The 17618-nt window shown below is 34.0% G+C and overlaps 7 protein-coding genes across 7 annotated transcripts, besides 1 other annotated feature; 4 read left to right on the forward strand and 3 right to left on the reverse strand.

The window, feature by feature from the left end:
* Positions 1-2306: part of a mobile genetic element that runs on past the window's edge.
* On the reverse strand, positions 204-566 carry TVAGG3_0616530 (uncharacterized protein; the record flags this gene model as incomplete). Its single annotated transcript, XM_051240196.1, has 1 exon — positions 204-566. The coding sequence occupies one exon, from the start codon at positions 564-566 to the stop codon at positions 204-206; it is 363 nt and encodes a 120-aa protein (XP_051086783.1).
* TVAGG3_0616540 (phage tail repeat-like family) lies at positions 706-1524 on the reverse strand (the record flags this gene model as incomplete). Its single annotated transcript, XM_051240197.1, has 1 exon — positions 706-1524. The coding sequence occupies one exon, from the start codon at positions 1522-1524 to the stop codon at positions 706-708; it is 819 nt and encodes a 272-aa protein (XP_051086784.1).
* Positions 2307-2806: 500 nt separating the features above from the next.
* Positions 2807-3649, forward strand: TVAGG3_0616560 (uncharacterized protein; the record flags this gene model as incomplete). Its single annotated transcript, XM_001307158.1, has 1 exon — positions 2807-3649. One exon carries the CDS (start codon positions 2807-2809, stop codon positions 3647-3649), a length of 843 nt encoding a protein of 280 aa, XP_001307159.1.
* A 95-nt stretch (positions 3650-3744) lies between these two features.
* TVAGG3_0616550 (armadillo (ARM) repeat-containing protein family) lies at positions 3745-5364 on the forward strand (the record flags this gene model as incomplete). The annotated part of the gene is made up of 1 exon (XM_001307159.1): positions 3745-5364. One exon carries the CDS (start codon positions 3745-3747, stop codon positions 5362-5364), a length of 1620 nt encoding a protein of 539 aa, XP_001307160.1.
* A 36-nt stretch (positions 5365-5400) lies between these two features.
* Positions 5401-5703, forward strand: TVAGG3_0616570 (uncharacterized protein; the record flags this gene model as incomplete). The annotated part of the gene is made up of 1 exon (XM_001307160.1): positions 5401-5703. One exon carries the CDS (start codon positions 5401-5403, stop codon positions 5701-5703), a length of 303 nt encoding a protein of 100 aa, XP_001307161.1.
* Positions 5704-6287: 584 nt separating this feature from the next.
* TVAGG3_0616580 (chromodomain-helicase-DNA-binding protein 3-related-related family) lies at positions 6288-11138 on the forward strand (the record flags this gene model as incomplete). Its single annotated transcript, XM_001307161.1, has 1 exon — positions 6365-10972. One exon carries the CDS (start codon positions 6365-6367, stop codon positions 10970-10972), a length of 4608 nt encoding a protein of 1535 aa, XP_001307162.1.
* Positions 11139-11808: 670 nt separating this feature from the next.
* On the reverse strand, positions 11809-16539 carry TVAGG3_0616590 (ankyrin repeat protein family; the record flags this gene model as incomplete). The annotated part of the gene is made up of 1 exon (XM_001307162.1): positions 11809-16539. One exon carries the CDS (start codon positions 16537-16539, stop codon positions 11809-11811), a length of 4731 nt encoding a protein of 1576 aa, XP_001307163.1.
* Positions 16540-17618: the final 1079 nt, after the last annotated feature.

A 17618-nucleotide genomic window follows, 5' to 3' on the forward strand; every position in this document is an offset into this window, starting at 1 on the left:
TGTTGTATTACAGGAGCTTGTTCTTCTGGTTCAGGGTCTTTAGGTATAATACCAACGAACTGACCTACTCTTTTGCCAATATTTTTGACTCCGTTCCAAATTCCTCTTCCGACAGATTTTATTCCATTCCATATACCTCTTCCAACATTTCGAAAGAAGTTTCCTATTCTTCCAAAGAAACCCATTTTACTATATGTAAAAATCTAATGTCCACCTAGTCTCTTACGTTTCCTTCTGAGTTCCATAGCATTCTTTAACTGGAGCTCATACATTCTATTTCTCCTCTGGTAGAAAACATACTCTGGGTCAACTCCTGTGTTCGCGTCATCTGCATAGAGTTGTTTATATCCCACTTCAGGGTTTGTATAAAACTCTTTCCATCTCATATTTGCATACCATGGTGGCAAACCTAACGCAGCGTCATTTGACATGGCAGTTTGCATTTGTACATCTGTTGGCACTTGACCATAGTTTGCCATTGCAGTTTGTATTCTAACTTCATTTGGAATATTCTCTGGGTTTGGTTGTCCAGGTTGCTGTGCATTCGCTAAGTTCTGTGCGTCCATTTAATATTAGATAAAAATATCTCTTACGAGTACATATGCTGAACATTTGCTGGTATTGGTTCATCTTCATATTCTCTATATCTTTCTGCCACGTCAAATAAGTAAATGACACAATGGAAAAAACCTAAAACAAGTAGTCCTATTTCAAACCACATTTACTTACTAGTAAAATTTCTTTGTTATGACACTTTTTCCGGTTTATAGGACCTCTCTCATATTCTATCTTATCGTATCTAAACTCATAGTCATGTATGTCCTCTAACCATCTCATGACACTTTCCAAACCACTTTTATCGGATGTAAAGTAAAAGCATGGATGGTTATGTAAAACGTCTAAAGTTTCTAAAGAGTCTCTCAAAGTCCAGTCTACTTGGTATTGAAAATCATATGTGTTATAGAACGGCGGGTCTACTATAAAGAAAACATTTTCCTTGTCTTTATATTTTTCATACAACTCTGTCCAACGACATCTCACAAACTCTATACCCTCAATATATTTTTCTATGTCCTCTTTGAAAACATTTGTATAGTTAAGATATAAAACTTTTGACATAAGTGTTTCAATGTCATGAACTCTTATAGAACCACTATACAATAGTCTAGAAGATATACTATCCCAGTCAATATACTCTGCTTTTTTCAAAACCTCTCTGACAGTATTTTTCTTATCTAATGGTATACGTTCCATCTTACCTATAGGTATCTTTTCTTTTAACTCTTTCAATATTTTGTTTGTGTCTGGTATATGTTTGAGACGGTTCATATAGTTGTCGAAGTCATTGCATATAATCTTTGAGTCAGGAAATATTGTATGGCACAAATGAGATATATAGAAACTTCCACCGAACAAGTCTACAAATGTTAGACCATTCGGTAGTTTCTTAAGTTCTCTCAATAGAATATCTTTACATCTACTCTTATTTCCAAAGAAGGGTAACGGTGGTTTTGTAAAATTCATTTTATATATATAATAAAAATGTTTTTTCCTGAAAAGTGACAGAAAAGCGGCTTTTGACAGATGTTTTATTGTGACTTCTTCGTAAAGACTTTGTTGAGACTTCTTCGTAAATGAGTGTAAATGACCCAAAAATATATTTTAGGGTAGAAGGGTATATCTACCCCGTTTTCTACCCTCTTTTCTACCCTCTTGAATTTTCATGAATTTCTTCGTAAAGACTTTGTCAAGACTTCTTCGTAAAGACTTTGTTAAGACTTCTTCGTAAAGACTTTGTTGAGACTTCTTCGTAAAGACTTTGTTGAGACTTCTTCGTAAAGACTTTGTCAAGACTTCATCGTAAAGACTTTGTTGAGATTTCTTCGTAAATGACCCTAGTAGTATATTTTTGGTGTAAATTTCATGAAAATTCAAGAGGGTAGAAATGAGGGTAGAAAACGGGGTAGATATACCCTTCTACCCTAAAATATATTTTTTGGTGTAAATTTCATGAAAATTCAAGAGGGTAGAAATGAGGGTAGAAAACGGGGTAGATATACCCTTCTACCCTAAAATATATTTTTATTGAATTCTGTATAAAATTCTGAGTAAAATGACAGATGTTTATATGACCCTTACTTGTCCGGTTTATAGGACCTCTCTCATATTCTATCTTGTCGTAAATAAAACTCACAGTCATGTATGTCCTCTAAACTTCATTTATACTAAACATCTTCGGGGCTAGAAGGCACGAAGTGCCTGGAAGCCCCACTACCTTTTTTTTTTTTTTTTTTTTTTTTTTTTTTTTACATACAATAAAATTTTAAAAACTCTATTTCTTCTCAAGAACATTTTTTTCCTTCATATGAAGAAACATTTTGTTCTCCATTTGATACTGAGTCTAAATCTCGATTTTTGAATTTTCTTCTCTCCAAATTTCTTTTTTCCAAATTAGAAGTTTAATTCAAATTTTCAATAGTTTATATATTTTCTCAAACCGTCTCAGATTTTCTCACTTTTTAGGGATTTTCTCTCAAAATATACAAAAATAGTAATATCAATACATGTGTCTAATATACTTTAAAACCATCGTGACAAAATTCAAAAACGAAGAGTTCTTCTCTCCAAATTTTTTTCAAAATCAAAAAAAATGAGATAAAAAAGTACGTTTGGACAATTCATTTTTAGCATTTTAGGAATTTTTTCACTTTTCTTCCAAATTGACATCCTTAATTCGTGTTTAATGATTAACTTCACGCCGATAATTTTTCAAAAGTGTATCGTGTAAAGAAAAAAAAGAAACAAAATGAGTTCTAAAGTCGAATTATTGATCACACTTGTTAATAAAGGGGAAGAGAGTCAGCAAGAAAATGCTCTAAATATATATAATGAGCTCATGGAAGACCCTGTTTCGTTCTATTTTCAACTAGAAGAAATTTTACGATCAAATAAAAACTCGTTAGTAAAGTATCAAGCATGTAACTTTATGGAAATCATTCTTAGAACCAAGATCGATCAATTTTCTCAAGAACAACTAGACCACTTAAGACAAGGAATACCAGATTTATGTGAAAAACTCGAAAACGATGACTTCAAGCATTTCACAATTATTCCGATGCGCCTTCTCAAAGGATGTGATCAGGAATGGAGAGATTTTTACGCAAAAACAACAGGTAAATCTTATTCTCTAGAACTCGCAATCCAAATGCATGACCACTTAGATAAAGATGTCATGCAACAGCCAATTGTAAATGATACGAAATTTGCCTTCAGTTATAAAGATCAACTCTGCAATTCACCAAACAAAATAGCGCCTATCGTTTTTTGCAAATTAATTGGTTTATACGCTTCGCTTTATCCAGACCGTGCAGAAGATATCGTAGATCATCTCCCAAAGATATTGGAAATGGCAAAGAATTCAAGACAATACGATTATTACCTTTTCAATATATTTTGGAACCAACTTGGAATTATTTTCTCGGAGATTGCCGCACAGATTCCGATATTTTATGACTTCGCAAACGTTGCTTTCGAATATTCATCGGATGAATCTCTCAATTTATACTACAGACTTGTTCCCTTGTTCATGTTTGGTAAGACTGTTAGAGATATTTCTATGATCTTGGTCTTAAAATCACGAACAGTTTAATAAATCTGATTTTAATCGCAGATCAGTCAACTCCACTACTACTTGAGAAATTCATCGAATTATTAAATTCTTTATTCGCTTGTTTCGAACACAAAATGATATGCGACTTTTCTGTACAAAAGATTGCAGAATTACAAGAAATTAACACAATGCAATCGAAAATTACCATCGGAATTATCTACCTTACACTCGTACTGAATTATTCCAACTGGCTTGCTACTCATTGGTCATCGTTTGAAGAATTTTTGAATGAAAATATTTCAGTCGAAGGAAATGAGACTCTACTGATAATCTTTTGCAATATAATACGAGAAATGCCGGTCTTTTTCGGATTCAGCATTATTAATTTCGAACATTTGATTGAAATCATCCAACCATTGATCATTTCTTCAAATCCAGACCTCAGATTCACAGCCATACAAGCCTTGATTCGTTTGCATGATGTTATTCAGGTAACAATCACTGGAATAATCTTACCTATCCTTCAACTCGCTCCAGAGATCTCAGATGACATCATCAGCCAATGCCTTTACGCAGTATTCAAAACTCTTCGTACAGAATACACTTTTTCAGAGGAAACCGCCTGGGAAGTTGCAAATTTTGTTGTTCCTCTGTTTACAGATGATGATTTAGATGTTGTTGACGGAACATTATACATTGCCATTGAATTGCAATGCCTTAGCGCTGTAATTCGTGATGAAATGAAAGATATAACAATTGCAGGTATCGAAAGGTTGTTAAATTCAGAAGATATTGCATTGATCGCTAACGGTATTGTTCATTTAGCCGATCTTCTTGAAGTATACCCCGACGAAGCCGTTCAAACAGCGAATGAATACTCTGAATTGATAGAAAGGACAATTTTCGATAGCGAACACCTCTATAATGCCCAGATATCCATTGTTGCTGCTGCAAGACTTGCATCCAATTGCCAGTTCTCTTTCACACAGAGAATTATTGAAGTTGGAGTGGAATATCTCAACAGTACTGAGCCATGCCTTGTAGCAACAGGTGCTGATATATTCCAGGTCATTTGTCCGCACTTGGATCCTGCTGCTGCCCATCAAATTATTTCAAATATGTTCGACATCGCGAAAACATGCACAGACATACCAACTGTTGCCAAAACACTATTGAATGTTGGCAGGATATTCTTCGGTTTCGGCAAAAACATGCCAGAAGATATCAAACAGCTTGGAATTGACGCGATGATTGATTATATTTCCGGAAATTTCGAAGTGCTCGGTGGAGTTCCCCCTGAAACAACCGATATTTCGGTCCAGCTCATGGTCATCATGCTTAACCAGATGAAATTCTGCTTAACAAAGCCAGGTCCAGAAGTTCCTGAAATATTCCGCTTCACAATGTCATTGCTGAAGATGGGCGACCTTATAGATGAAGGTGTTAAGTATGTCTGTCTTCGAATCTTATGGGTAATGATAAGATACGACATCCTGGAGCCTGATTACATACAAATGATAACAGATTTGACGATTGAACAGTTCACAACTGATCTTCCTATTATATTCCTTAGAGAAGAAGCCCATATGATCACTTTGTACATAGTTAAGAAGCTGTTTACCAAAGAATTTATCGAATCTAAACTTGATACGATAAAACAATGGTGGAACTACATATATAACAACAGACAGTCGACGCGACCATTCGCTATATCGATGGTACAGCTCATCTGGGTGGCTGTTGGCCAGCTGTAGTTCTACCAAGAGTTGAAGGACGAATTATTGCAGACAATGGAATTGATACAGATCGATGATTTCGAAGAGAATGGAGAAATGGTTGACCTCCATTTGGAAAACTTCAGAGATGGATCTGGTTTCGAAGAAATTGACAAACAAAATATTTTATTAAGTTGCATCCTCTTCTGTGCAACTGATCAACAGCGCCTGAGAATGGGAATATCGAAGGAGAAGACAAAGGAACTGTTCGCAGCACAGAGAAACGTTGTACAAAAGAGCGAATTCATCAAAAACGCTGTTAGAGAGTTCATTGGCGATAATGAACATAGAATTAGGATATTATCTCCACTTTTATGAATAAAGTTTTGTTCGGTTTAGTTTAATATATAATTAAAATAGTTTTTCAATTTTTATTCACTTGAAATTATGAAAACACTATATAAATTATGTTGTAACATGATATAATTATGGATGCTAACACGTCTTACTGCTATAATAATATGATAAAACACTTTATTCTATGAGAAATTGAATCGATTTCTTTAAACTTTAGAATTATCGAAGATTTTCTAGATGATTTTGAAATGATATATAAAATAAAATGTTATGGTAGATAGAAATTTTTGGAAATTTTCCAAAAAAAATTCGAAAAATCGAAAAATGAATTTAAATTTCAAGAATTTGATGATTATTTTTATGTTTTTAGAAAAAATTTGGAAAAATCCAGTAGATTCCATTTGATTCAGTACTGAATAGGGAATCGAATAATGTTCTTTTTGATCATTTCTATAAATTTTTAAAATTTTCAAATTTCTTTTTATTAGATTCAGCCAGCCATTACTGATGAATTAGCATCATTGTATAATGAAAATAAAAAATCCGTTAAAATAATAGAGAGCAATTTTTTTCAGTTGACTGAACAAAAGTTTTGTAACCATTTATGAGAATTTGGGGTGTGAATCTCATACAACTATGCCAACAAACCAAAGATATCATCCCCAACTTTCTCGAAATCATCATGTCCCATATTCTGGAGAAATGTTCGGATTATGAAGAGCTAATTCGTTCATATCACCAAGAAATCGACTTAAAAGCCGATATTTCAGAAATATCAGCCGAAAATAACGTTAAAATTAACCAAGATACGAACAATACAAAGCTTTTAAAGATATTTTTCGACTACATTTCCTCAATTCCAGATCATATCCTTATTGATACGAATTTTTTGTGCATTCCATTGATCAAAGGAGTTGATCAAGCTGTGACATTCACGAAAACACTTCCATTTGTCAACCAAGCTCTTCTTTCTAGGTTGATTGCTTTTATTATCCTCCTTTACAATAAAATAACCGACAAAAACTTACGAAATGAGCTTCTCAAGATAGTTTGCAGCGTATTGATAAAGGAACCAAAGACAAATTCCGAGTTAATGACGCCTCAAATTTTGCAAATCTTTATCGACGACTATTTTACGATATTTTCAGAAATACCATCTTTGACTGAAGATGTTAATTGGATTTCTCAATCAGAATTCAAAAACAATTCACAAGAAAAGCTAAATCGATTTTTATCTCAGCAAAGTATTCATTCGATGACAATGTCTCGGTCGACATCCGATGGGAAACTCAATAACAAGAAATCCAAGAGTTTACACAACCTGAAAGCTGTTGATCAAGATGCATTTGTTGCAAATGAAGAGGAAGATGACGAACCCGATCATTTTTACGCTCCGACCACTGGCGACGATATCCAAATTACTGCTCGTCAGCGCGATTATTCGATTAATTACTTAGAAAGCGACGCATCTGAGGAAGAAGCTGTCGATGAAGAAGGATTCGAAGATGGAGAGCAAGAAAACGGTCAAGGGTTCGAAGAGGAAGACGTTGAGGAAGAAGCCGATGAAACAATTTTCGATGACGTCGATGGAGGAAATGGAAAAATTGACCGAATCATTTTGAGTCGAGAGGTTAACAAATCAATGGAATACTTAGTTACGATGCAAGGATCACCGTATCCTATTGCTCAATGGATTCCTTTGACGATTTTAATGGAAATTCCAAATTATAAAACCGCGTTAACAAGATTTACAGAAACCGAAAGCAAATTTTCATTCTACGTAGCAGAAACTTACACATTTTCTACGAAATGGGATTCCCCAGTACATGTTGTTGGACATCGCGAAATGGACAACGGACAGAACATGTTTTTACTACAATATACGGTTTCCCATGGTACAGCATACTACTGGGAAGTCAAGAATTCAACATCTCCAAATAATGTAATCGACCATTACATGGACACTTTAGTTCATGTCGAAAAAACGATACCGACGCGACCAACTTTAATACCAGAAATCGAATTATCAGAAGCAGAAACGTTTAAATCTCATTCTGGCTTTTTACCAAAGGAATACCAAATAACAGGCGTTAACTGGCTTCTCCAGTGCTTCTGTGACCAGCATGGCTCTCTCTTGGCCGATGAAATGGGCCTCGGAAAAACAATTCAAGCGATTATATTTTTGAGAAAACTCAGAGATATCGGATGGGAAGGTCCTCACATTATTGCTGTAAGGAACAACACTTACAATCAATGGTGCAAAGAGCTTGAAGAATGGAGTGATTTCAATTATGTGATGTATAAAGGAGATCCAAACGACAGACTTATCCTTAGAACGTTCAGAATATCACCAGATAAGAAGGACCACAAGTACAGATTCAATGTTTTGCTTGTTGCCTATGATATTCTGATAAAAGACTATGAATACTTCAGGAACATCAATTTTGAGGTCATGATCATCGATGAAGGACATAGAATTAAGCAGAGATATGGCCAAACCCACTTGGCTTTCGATACTTTGAAAGCACAACATAGAATTATTATGACAGGAACACCAATCCAAAATACTCTCCAAGAATTATGGTCTCTACTTAATTTTGTGTCTCCTGATTACTTCGATAACCCTGATTTGTTCCCAGATGAAGAAGTTGATTCCATGGAACCGGCAAAGATGCTCGAACTCCGCAGAATGATCACTCCCCATCTAATGAGACGTTCGTTGGACGAGGTTGAGAAGAGTCTTGTTCCAAAAGATGAAAGATTTGTCTTCCTCCATCTGACTCCAGCGCAAAAGGATCTTACTCGACTGGTAAAGATGCATGAATTATGGAGAATACAAGGCCAGGAGAGAGATAACTACCAGGAATCGCAGATGCTCCACAGAATTTGTAATCATCCGTTCATGGTCGAAGGATCTGAAGAATATTATACAGCAATCTTGGGAATGGAACGGTCAAAGGCTCTAGTGGAAACATGCTGCAAGTTCCAATTCCTTGATTTGATACTTCCAATTTTCAAAAAACAAAACAGAAGCGTTTTGATCTTCTCACAGCGTATAAAAGTACTCCAATTATTAGCAGAATACTGCCAATTAAGGAAATATACCTATGTGATGCTTGATGGCCAATTATCAGCAGATGACAAGAAGACGGCTATCGATTCCTTCGTTTCTGATAACTCGGACGTCTTCATATTCCTCATATCAACGAAGTCTGGTGCAGAAGGCCTCAATTTGACCAAGGCTTCCGTTACAATTATTTTTGATCCGGACTGGAACCCGAATAACGACCTCCAAGCCCTCGGAAGATGCCATCGTATTGGCCAGACAAAGCGTGTTCTCGTTTTGCGCTTGATTACGTTTGGAACTTACGAACATACGATGTATACTCGAGCGCAAAAGAAACTTAAGCTCTGGGATGCAGTTCTTGGAGACACAGACCTCCATTTCCGTATAAAGCTTAAGCCGAAACGAAACACTTCGATGTTATTCAAACCTTATACTCCAATTCACTTCTCATATACGGAAAAACAAGCTGAATTAGAGGAGCCAAAGGAAGAGATCGTCCAACCACCAGAATTAAATGGTTTACATTTTAATTCAAAAGATTCATTTGAAGATGTCCTTGCCAAGTCGTCAACTGTTGTTACGGACCTTCTCAAATACAAAGATCAGAAGGAAATAGAATGGGATCTCGATGAATCCGTTGATGATTTCCTCAAAAGATTCACAATTGAAGATGTTTCGCTCAATACTCGCAAGAAGAAGAAATCTACACCTACCTATCAGATTGATCTGATTTATGCTCGAAGAATCCTCTCAGCTCTCGAAAAATACGGATATTCCAAAAAATCATTTGAGAGAATTCAGAAAGAAATCGTTCCAGACTGTCCAATTGAGACAGTCAAGAAGTTCTGTACCGATTCCATTGTTCTTTTCTTCAGATCTCTTGAGCCAACAGGATTTCTCCACTTTCCAATCCTTTCCCAAGTGATTTTGACCGAAAAGAACGCAAATCTGCCACTCCTTATGTCCCCTGACCGCGAAGATTGGCTCAGTGTCCCGTTCACAAGAAGAGGATCCGTTGTTGTCAGCGTAAAACAGCTTTTCAGCTCAATTCACAGGACAGCACCCTACTTCTTGTTTTCTCTAGAGGCAAAGCTTATCGTAGAGAAGTTCACGGAGCTAAATTTTCAATTCAATTTTGATGATTTAACTCCTCCAGCACACAATCAGCAGATAACCGACGAACAGATATTGCAAGAGCTTCTAACAAACAGTCCAACACTCACTGATGAAAACAGAAGCCATTTCATCGTACATCAGATGAAGAAGCAGATTATCGAAAGCGAAAAGCATGTTCAAGCTGTATTAACTCCTTATTGGGGCCGTACAGAAGTATTCGATGTTCTTGGTCTGCTCAAGAATTTCGGAGGAAGAATTTTGAAGATGACACCAAAAGAAATTCAATGGAGAACTGGTGTAATCTCTAAACCAGATCATTCTGTGAAGCTTTTGGCCACAAGGATCATGAATTCTTTCAAAGTTTCGCTAGATTTGGTTCTTCCATTGAAAATCCCTTCAGGAGCAACAGGAGTTCCATCAGAACCAAATCCTCCACCGTTCCCAGAGAACTACGTTATCGACCAGCGAGAAATGCTAAGCGTAACACGCCGTTCTGGAATTATGACTTCGATTGACTTAGCTCTTGAAAAAGTGACAGATGATTCAATTTTATTTGAAGGCGATAACAAAGGGTGGTTTACCAATCATCATTTCGTCACATTATTGAGTCATATGAAAGAATATGGCTTTGATTCTGTTTCAAATCTCTTATTGAGTAATCGCGAATTTACAGAGCATCTTTCAGAAGCAGATATCACAGCCATATCAACTGGTAATGATATCTCAGAGAATTCCATCTTACCTTTGTTCATTACTGACGAAGTTGCATTTTTCGATACAATTAAGTCGATTATCGGAAAGAATCCACTTGAAGTAGCAAAGGAATTGATCACAGAGTACAGACAGGAGCAAGATTTGGCTTCTCGCTCCAGACCATTAAATCCAGAAGAAAGACACTCAATTTCCAAAGAAAAGTCACAGAAATCTAAGGTCTCCTCCCATTTGAAGATCGTTATGCCAAGAATCAGCTCTCTAACTTTCCATGACGGAAGAGGAAAGGATATGGAGAGAGAAGTTGACAAAGCAGAAGCAAGATACCGACGTAATATACCTATGGATGAACGTCGTGCAATTTTTGCTGCACTTCAAGGAAAACTTGGTGCATAATTTTTATTTTATTTTATTTATATAGATTTTATACTATATTATTTATTTATAAACTGTAGATGTATCATTGTTTTATGAAATTCTCTTTCTTTTCAGAGTTTAATTTTTATAACAATGCCATTGCAATAATGTTATTTTTGAAATGAAACTTTCAGTTGAAATAATGAGTATTTGAATGAATTTTTGTTATAAATCCTAATGAAACTTATGACAAGTTTAAAAATAAATAAAATGTTTAAAGATGCGAAGGAGTGATATTGTCATATATGGGGAGGCGTGTATTTTGGATGTGGATTTGAAATTAAGAAATGTTGAGAGCATAGGAGCAGAGCGGTGGGGTCGTAAGTGCCGAATTTTTGATTCACTTCAAAAATCACACTTCATATACCACTACAACTGACAGGAATCAAAAATGAAATTAAACTTAAACAACCTAATTGAAGGGCATGTCAAATTGGTGTAATATCCTAAAGAAATTGTTTTTCATCATACCATTATTTTATTTTTGGTATTGCACATTCAATTTTAAATAATCGTAGTTGCGCCTCATGTAAAATCATTCCTTCTTATTCATATCCTTCTGTTTCTACAATACATATTATAATTCCAACATTAATAGTCAGATGAGATTAAAGAGCCCAAAGAATTGTTTAATACTTTAATAATTAATAATTATTATATTCGTTTAAAGGTTTAACAATGATGATGCGACTTTAGATTTTGAAATTCTCATTTGTTAGTAATTATTGTTGTCAGAATTATTTTACCATTCAATTATTAATTAAAAAAAATTCATTTACTCACCATTAAATTAAAATAAAAGGATAATAAATTGATTACTTTACCTTAACAGAAATCAAATAATCCCTTACACTCTTATCTGATGCATAAAAGAGTGCAGTTTTTCCTTCATTGGACTTTGCCTTTTTATTAACTTTGACACTGATAAGATATTTGACAATTTCAAGAAGACCTTGTTTTGCCGCAAGGATGAGTGGATTATATCCATATTTATTCTTTGCTTCTTTATTAGCTCCAGCAGATATAAGACATTTTACAACTTCAAGATTACCTACTTCTGTTGCTTGAAGGAGAGGAGTGTTTCCTCCTTCATTTGTTGTTTCTAAATCAGCTTTAACAGATATGAGGTACTCAACAACATCGAGCTTACCAAAAAGTGATGCAATCATGAGAGCAGTGGATCCAGCATTAGTCTTTTCTTCTTTATATACTCCAACAGAGATAAGATATTTAACAATATCGAGATGACCTGCTTTTGATGCAATAATGAGTGGAGTATATCCAATAGAATCTCTTGGACTTTTCAGAACGTCACTTTCAATGAGATATTTAACAATTTTGAGATTTCCATATTCAGATGCTACATGAAGAACATTCCTATCAAGGTCGGTTTTGGTAGATGAAAGTTCTTGTATTCCGATTTTTGATAGATTTTTTTGATTACCTGGTGATGAAAGTTCATCAAATAAATTGTAGACATTGATAAAAGTTTCAAGATCATAATCATTCATTACGTTTTCATCATTAATTAGATCAAGAAGATTTCCAATCGCTTTTCCTTCTTTGTTAGCTCCCACGCTGAGAAGATATTTCCCAACTTCTAGTTGGCGATTTTGTGAAGCACATTCGAGTGGAGTGAATCCATCATTAGTCACTGCTTCTTTATCTGCTCCTTCAGAAATTAGGTATTTGACAATTTCAAGATTACCTGCCTTTGATGCAATAATGAGTGAAGTATTTCCATATTTATCTTTTGCTTCTTTATTTGCTCCTTCAGAAATAAGGTACTTGAAAATTTCAAGTTGACCTGCTTTAAATGAGATAATGAGTGGAGTTTCTCCATCATTATCCTTTGCTTCTTTATCTGCTCCTTCAGAAATAAGGTACTTGAAAATTTCATGTTTATCGGATTTTAATGCAATAATGAGTGGAGTATTTCCATCTTTATCTTTTGCTTCTTTATTTGCTCCCTGAGAAATAAGGTATTTGAAAATTTCAAGTTGATCTGTTTGTAATGAAATAAGGAGTGGAGTATTTCCATCTTTATCTTTTGTTTCTTTATCTACTCCTCCGGAAATAAGGCATTTGACAACTTCAAATTTACCTGCTCTTATTGCATTAATGAGCGAAGTGGATTCATTTTGATCCTTTGCTTCCTTATCTGCTCCAGCAGAGATAAGAGATGAAATTACTTCATAATTGTCAAATGACGATGCGATAATCAGCGGAGTGGATCCATTTTGATCTTTTGCTTCTGTATTAGCCCCAGCAGATATAAGGAAATTAGCAACCTCATTTTTCCTAAAAAGTAATGCAATAATGAGTGGATTATTTAATTTATTATTTCTTGCTTCTTTATCTGTACCAATACTGACAAGATATTTGACAATTTCAAGATTACCTTCTCTTGATGCTTCAATGAGTGGAGTATTTCCATAATTATCTTTTGATTCTTTATCTGCTCCAACAGATATGAAGTATTCAACAATTTCAAGATAACCTCTTTTTGATGCTTCAATGAGTGGAGTAGATCCATCGTTATCTTTTGATTCTTTATCTGCTCCAATAGATATGAGGTATTTAACAATTTCAAGATGGCCATATCGCGATGCCCATATAAGTGGAGTAGATCCATCATTGGATTTTGCTTCTTTGTTAGCTCCAACAGAAATAAGGTATTGAACAACTTCAAGTTTATCTTCTTTTGATGCAATAATGAGTGGAGTATTTTCATATTTATCTTTTACTTCTATATCTGCTCCTGCAGAGATAAGGTATTTGAAAATTTCAAGTTTACCCTCTTTTAATGAAATAAGGAGTGGAGTATTTCTATCCTTATCTTTTGCTTCTTTGTTAGCTCCCTCAGAGATAAGGTATTTGACGATTTCAAGATGACCTAATTTTGATGCTTCAATGAGTGAAGTAAATCCATCATTGTCCATTGCTTCTTTGTTAGCTCCAACAGAAATAAGGTATTGAACAACTTCAAGTTTATCAAAAAGTGATGCAATAATGAGTGGAGTAGATCCTTCTGCAGACTTTGTTTCTTTGTTGCAGCCACATTTAATGAGAGATTTTACAAGTCTGAGATTTCCATCTTCACATGCAACATGTAATATATTCTTTTCAGATTCATTTGTCTTTTCCCAAAGGTTCTTTTGACACGCCCTCGAAAGCATTTTTTGATTACCTTGTGATGAAAGTTCATCAAGGAATGTGTAGACTTCTTCAAAATTATCAGAATACACAAGTTTCGATATAACTTCCTCTTTAATTTCATCTAGTAGATATTCAATCGCTTTTCCTTCTTTGTTAGCTCCAACACTGAGAAGATATTTCCCAACTTCTAGTTGGCGATTTTGTGAAGTACATTCGAGTGGAGTGAATCCATCTTTATCTTTTGTTTCTTTATCTGCTCCTTCAGAAATAAGGTATTTGACAATTTCAAGATTACCTGCCTTTGATGCTTCAATGAGTGGAGTGGATTCATCCCTATTTTTGGCTTCTATTTTTGCTCCTTCAGAAATAAGGAATACGACAATTTTAAGATGATCTAGTTTTGATGAAATAAGGAGTGGAGTATTTCCATCTTTATCTTTTGCTTCTTTATCAGCTCCTTCAGAAATAAGGTATTTGAAAATTTCAAGTTGACCTGCTTTTAATGAAATAAGGAGTGGAGTATTCCCATCTTTATCTTTTGCTTCTTTATCAGCTCCTTCAGAAATAAGGTATTTGAAAATTTCAAGTTGACCTGCTTTTAATGAAATAAGGAGTGGAGTATTTCCATCTTTATCTTTTGCTTCTTTATCAGCTCCTTCAGAAATAAGGTATTTAACAATATCAAGTTGACCAAATTTTGATGAAATAAGTAGTGGAGTATTTCCATCATTATCTTTTGCTTCTTTATCTGCTTTAACAGATATGAGATATTGAACAATGTCAAGATGGCCATATCGCGATGCCCATATAAGTGGAGTAGATCCATCATTGGATTTTGCTTCTTTGTTAGCTCCAACAGAAATAAGGTATTGAACAACTTCAAGTTTATCTTCTTTTGATGCGGCAATGAGTTGAGTGAATCCATACTTATTTTTTACTTCTTTGTTAGCTCCTGCAGAAATAAGGTAATTAACAACTTCAAATTGATGTGATTTTAATGCAATAATGAAAGCAGTATTTCCATCCTTATCTTTTGATTCTTTATCTACTCTAATATATATAAGGTATTTGACAATTTCAAGAAGACCTAATTTTGATGCTTCAATGAGTGGAGTACTTCCATTTTTATTTTTTGCTTCTTTATCTGCACCAGCAGAAAAAAGGCATTTGACAATTTCAAGTTGACCTGATTTTGATGCTTCAATGAGTGGAGTATTTCCATCTATATCCTTTCCTTCTTTATTTGCTCCGATACTGATAAGATATTTGACAACTTCAAGCCGACCTGCCATTGATGCAATAATGAGTGGAGTACTAATATTATTAGATAAAGTATGTTTGTTGCAACCACTTTCTATGAGAGATTTTACAAGTCTGAGATTTCCTTCTTCACATGCTACATGTAATGCATTCTTGCCAAAATGATTTTCAATTTTACAAAGTCCAGAATCATTGGCGGTCGAAAGTCTTTTTTGATTGCCTTGTGCTGAAAGTTCATCAAGGAAACTGTAGATTTCTTCAAAACTATTTGAATTCTTTAACTGAGTAATTTTTGAGAGAATTATACTGTCTTGCTTTTCATTTTCTCGATGTTCTTGTTCTAATTCTTTCTTTACTTCAATAATTCTTAATGATTCATCATTAGATCCAACCGAGAAAAGATAGTTAACAATATCTTGATGGCCTTCATCTGATGCAGAGACAACTGGAGTATAACCTTCAGAATTCTTTGCTTCCTTATCAGCTCCGACACTGACAAGGTATCTAACAACATCAAGATGACCATTGCGCGCGGCCAAAATGAGTGGAGTATTTCCTTCATCATCTCTTGCTTCTTTGTTACATCCTTGAGAGATAAGATATTCAACAACTTGAAGTTTATTAAGACGTGATGCAATAAGGAGTGGAGTGTTTCCTATATTGTTCCTTGCTTCTTTGTCACATCCTGCAGTGACAAGACATTCAACAATTTGAAGATGACCTTCAGATGACGCAATAATGAGTGCAGTATTACCATAATTTGATTTCGTTTCTTTATCTATGTCACTTTCAATTAGATATTTGACAAGTTTGAAGTTTCCTTCTTCACATGCGACATGAAGAACATTTCCTCCATCTTCTTCATTTCTTGTGTCCCAAAGGCCTTCTTCACAAGATTTTGAAATTGCGGCTTGTTTACCTTGCATCACAAGCTCATTAAAGAAATCGTAGATACTATCGAAATCATCAGAATTCTTAAGCTCGGAAATTTTTGATAGATCTTCTTTATCAATTTTAATATTTTCTTTTTCTTTTTCTTTTTTCTTTGGGAGTTCTTTTTTCGCTTTATCTTTTTCTTCTTTGGCTTGTTTGCCTTTATTTTTAAAGAGTTTTTTGAATAAGCCCATCTAAATAAGGAAACTTTAATAATTACTGATTCAATACACGACGTTAATTTTTCTTTGCTTTGAATTGTTTTCATAAATAATTATTTTAATATGTTGTAACTTTATTTTTTTTTTAATTGTCATCACAAAATTTAATTGGTCATCATACTCAAAATCTAAAATGTAAAGCTCTTGCATTGAATTAAATTAAAAGAAATTTACTAGAGATCTAACAAACATGTGATCAGTTTAAATATATTCTAATTTTGACACAATATTATAATTATATGATTCTGATATTCAATAGTAAATAAAAATATTTCAGAACATTTAACGTTCTCGAAAATTTAAAATTTATCACATTCGAATCTATTATCTTAAATACTATAATTCAAACACACTATGATTTTAAAACCCCTTAAATTCAAATGTGTCAAATTATAATGAATTCAAGCAGAGATCGTATTCGATTATTATTAAACTTCATTCATGTCAAAATTAAGAATAAAATTTGACAATTCTTTATTTTTCTTCATTTCGTATTATTCTTACTAATTTTTGTTGTTATATGATATATGTATTATTTCAATATTTATTTTTGCAAATTTCCAATTGGCCCGACCCAATTTTTTTTGACAAAAATTTGTGATTAAATTATTTATTTGAGCACCTCTATATTTTTAACATCCAAAAATAAATAACAAATAAACGATAGCTTCGAGTTTTCGTTCAATTAAATTCATGCTGTATTTTTTGAAATGCTCAGGAAAATTGAGAGGGTAATGAAGTTTATCGTTTTTCGCTTCAATTGTGAATACTTATTTTGTTACTCTTCTGATTGCTCTTTTTCAAATTTTGCCAATATATTCATACTTTTATATGATACTTTGACATCCTATTATTTCAAATTACAGAAAAATCTTGAAATCGGCGTGTTTTAAGGTGATTAGAATTTTTCAATGTTTTTTCCCCATTTTCATTGTGTTTGAAAATTCGCGATTTTCCGATTTTGGAAGATGGCCAATCAAAAGTTTTTATTAGATGATATTTTTTCATTCATCAAATTCTGATATCTCCTAATTTTCATAATTATTTAATTA

This window comes from Trichomonas vaginalis, chromosome III (assembly GCF_026262505.1).
Source record: "Trichomonas vaginalis G3 chromosome III, whole genome shotgun sequence".
Taxonomy (NCBI): Eukaryota; Parabasalia; order Trichomonadida; family Trichomonadidae; genus Trichomonas; species Trichomonas vaginalis.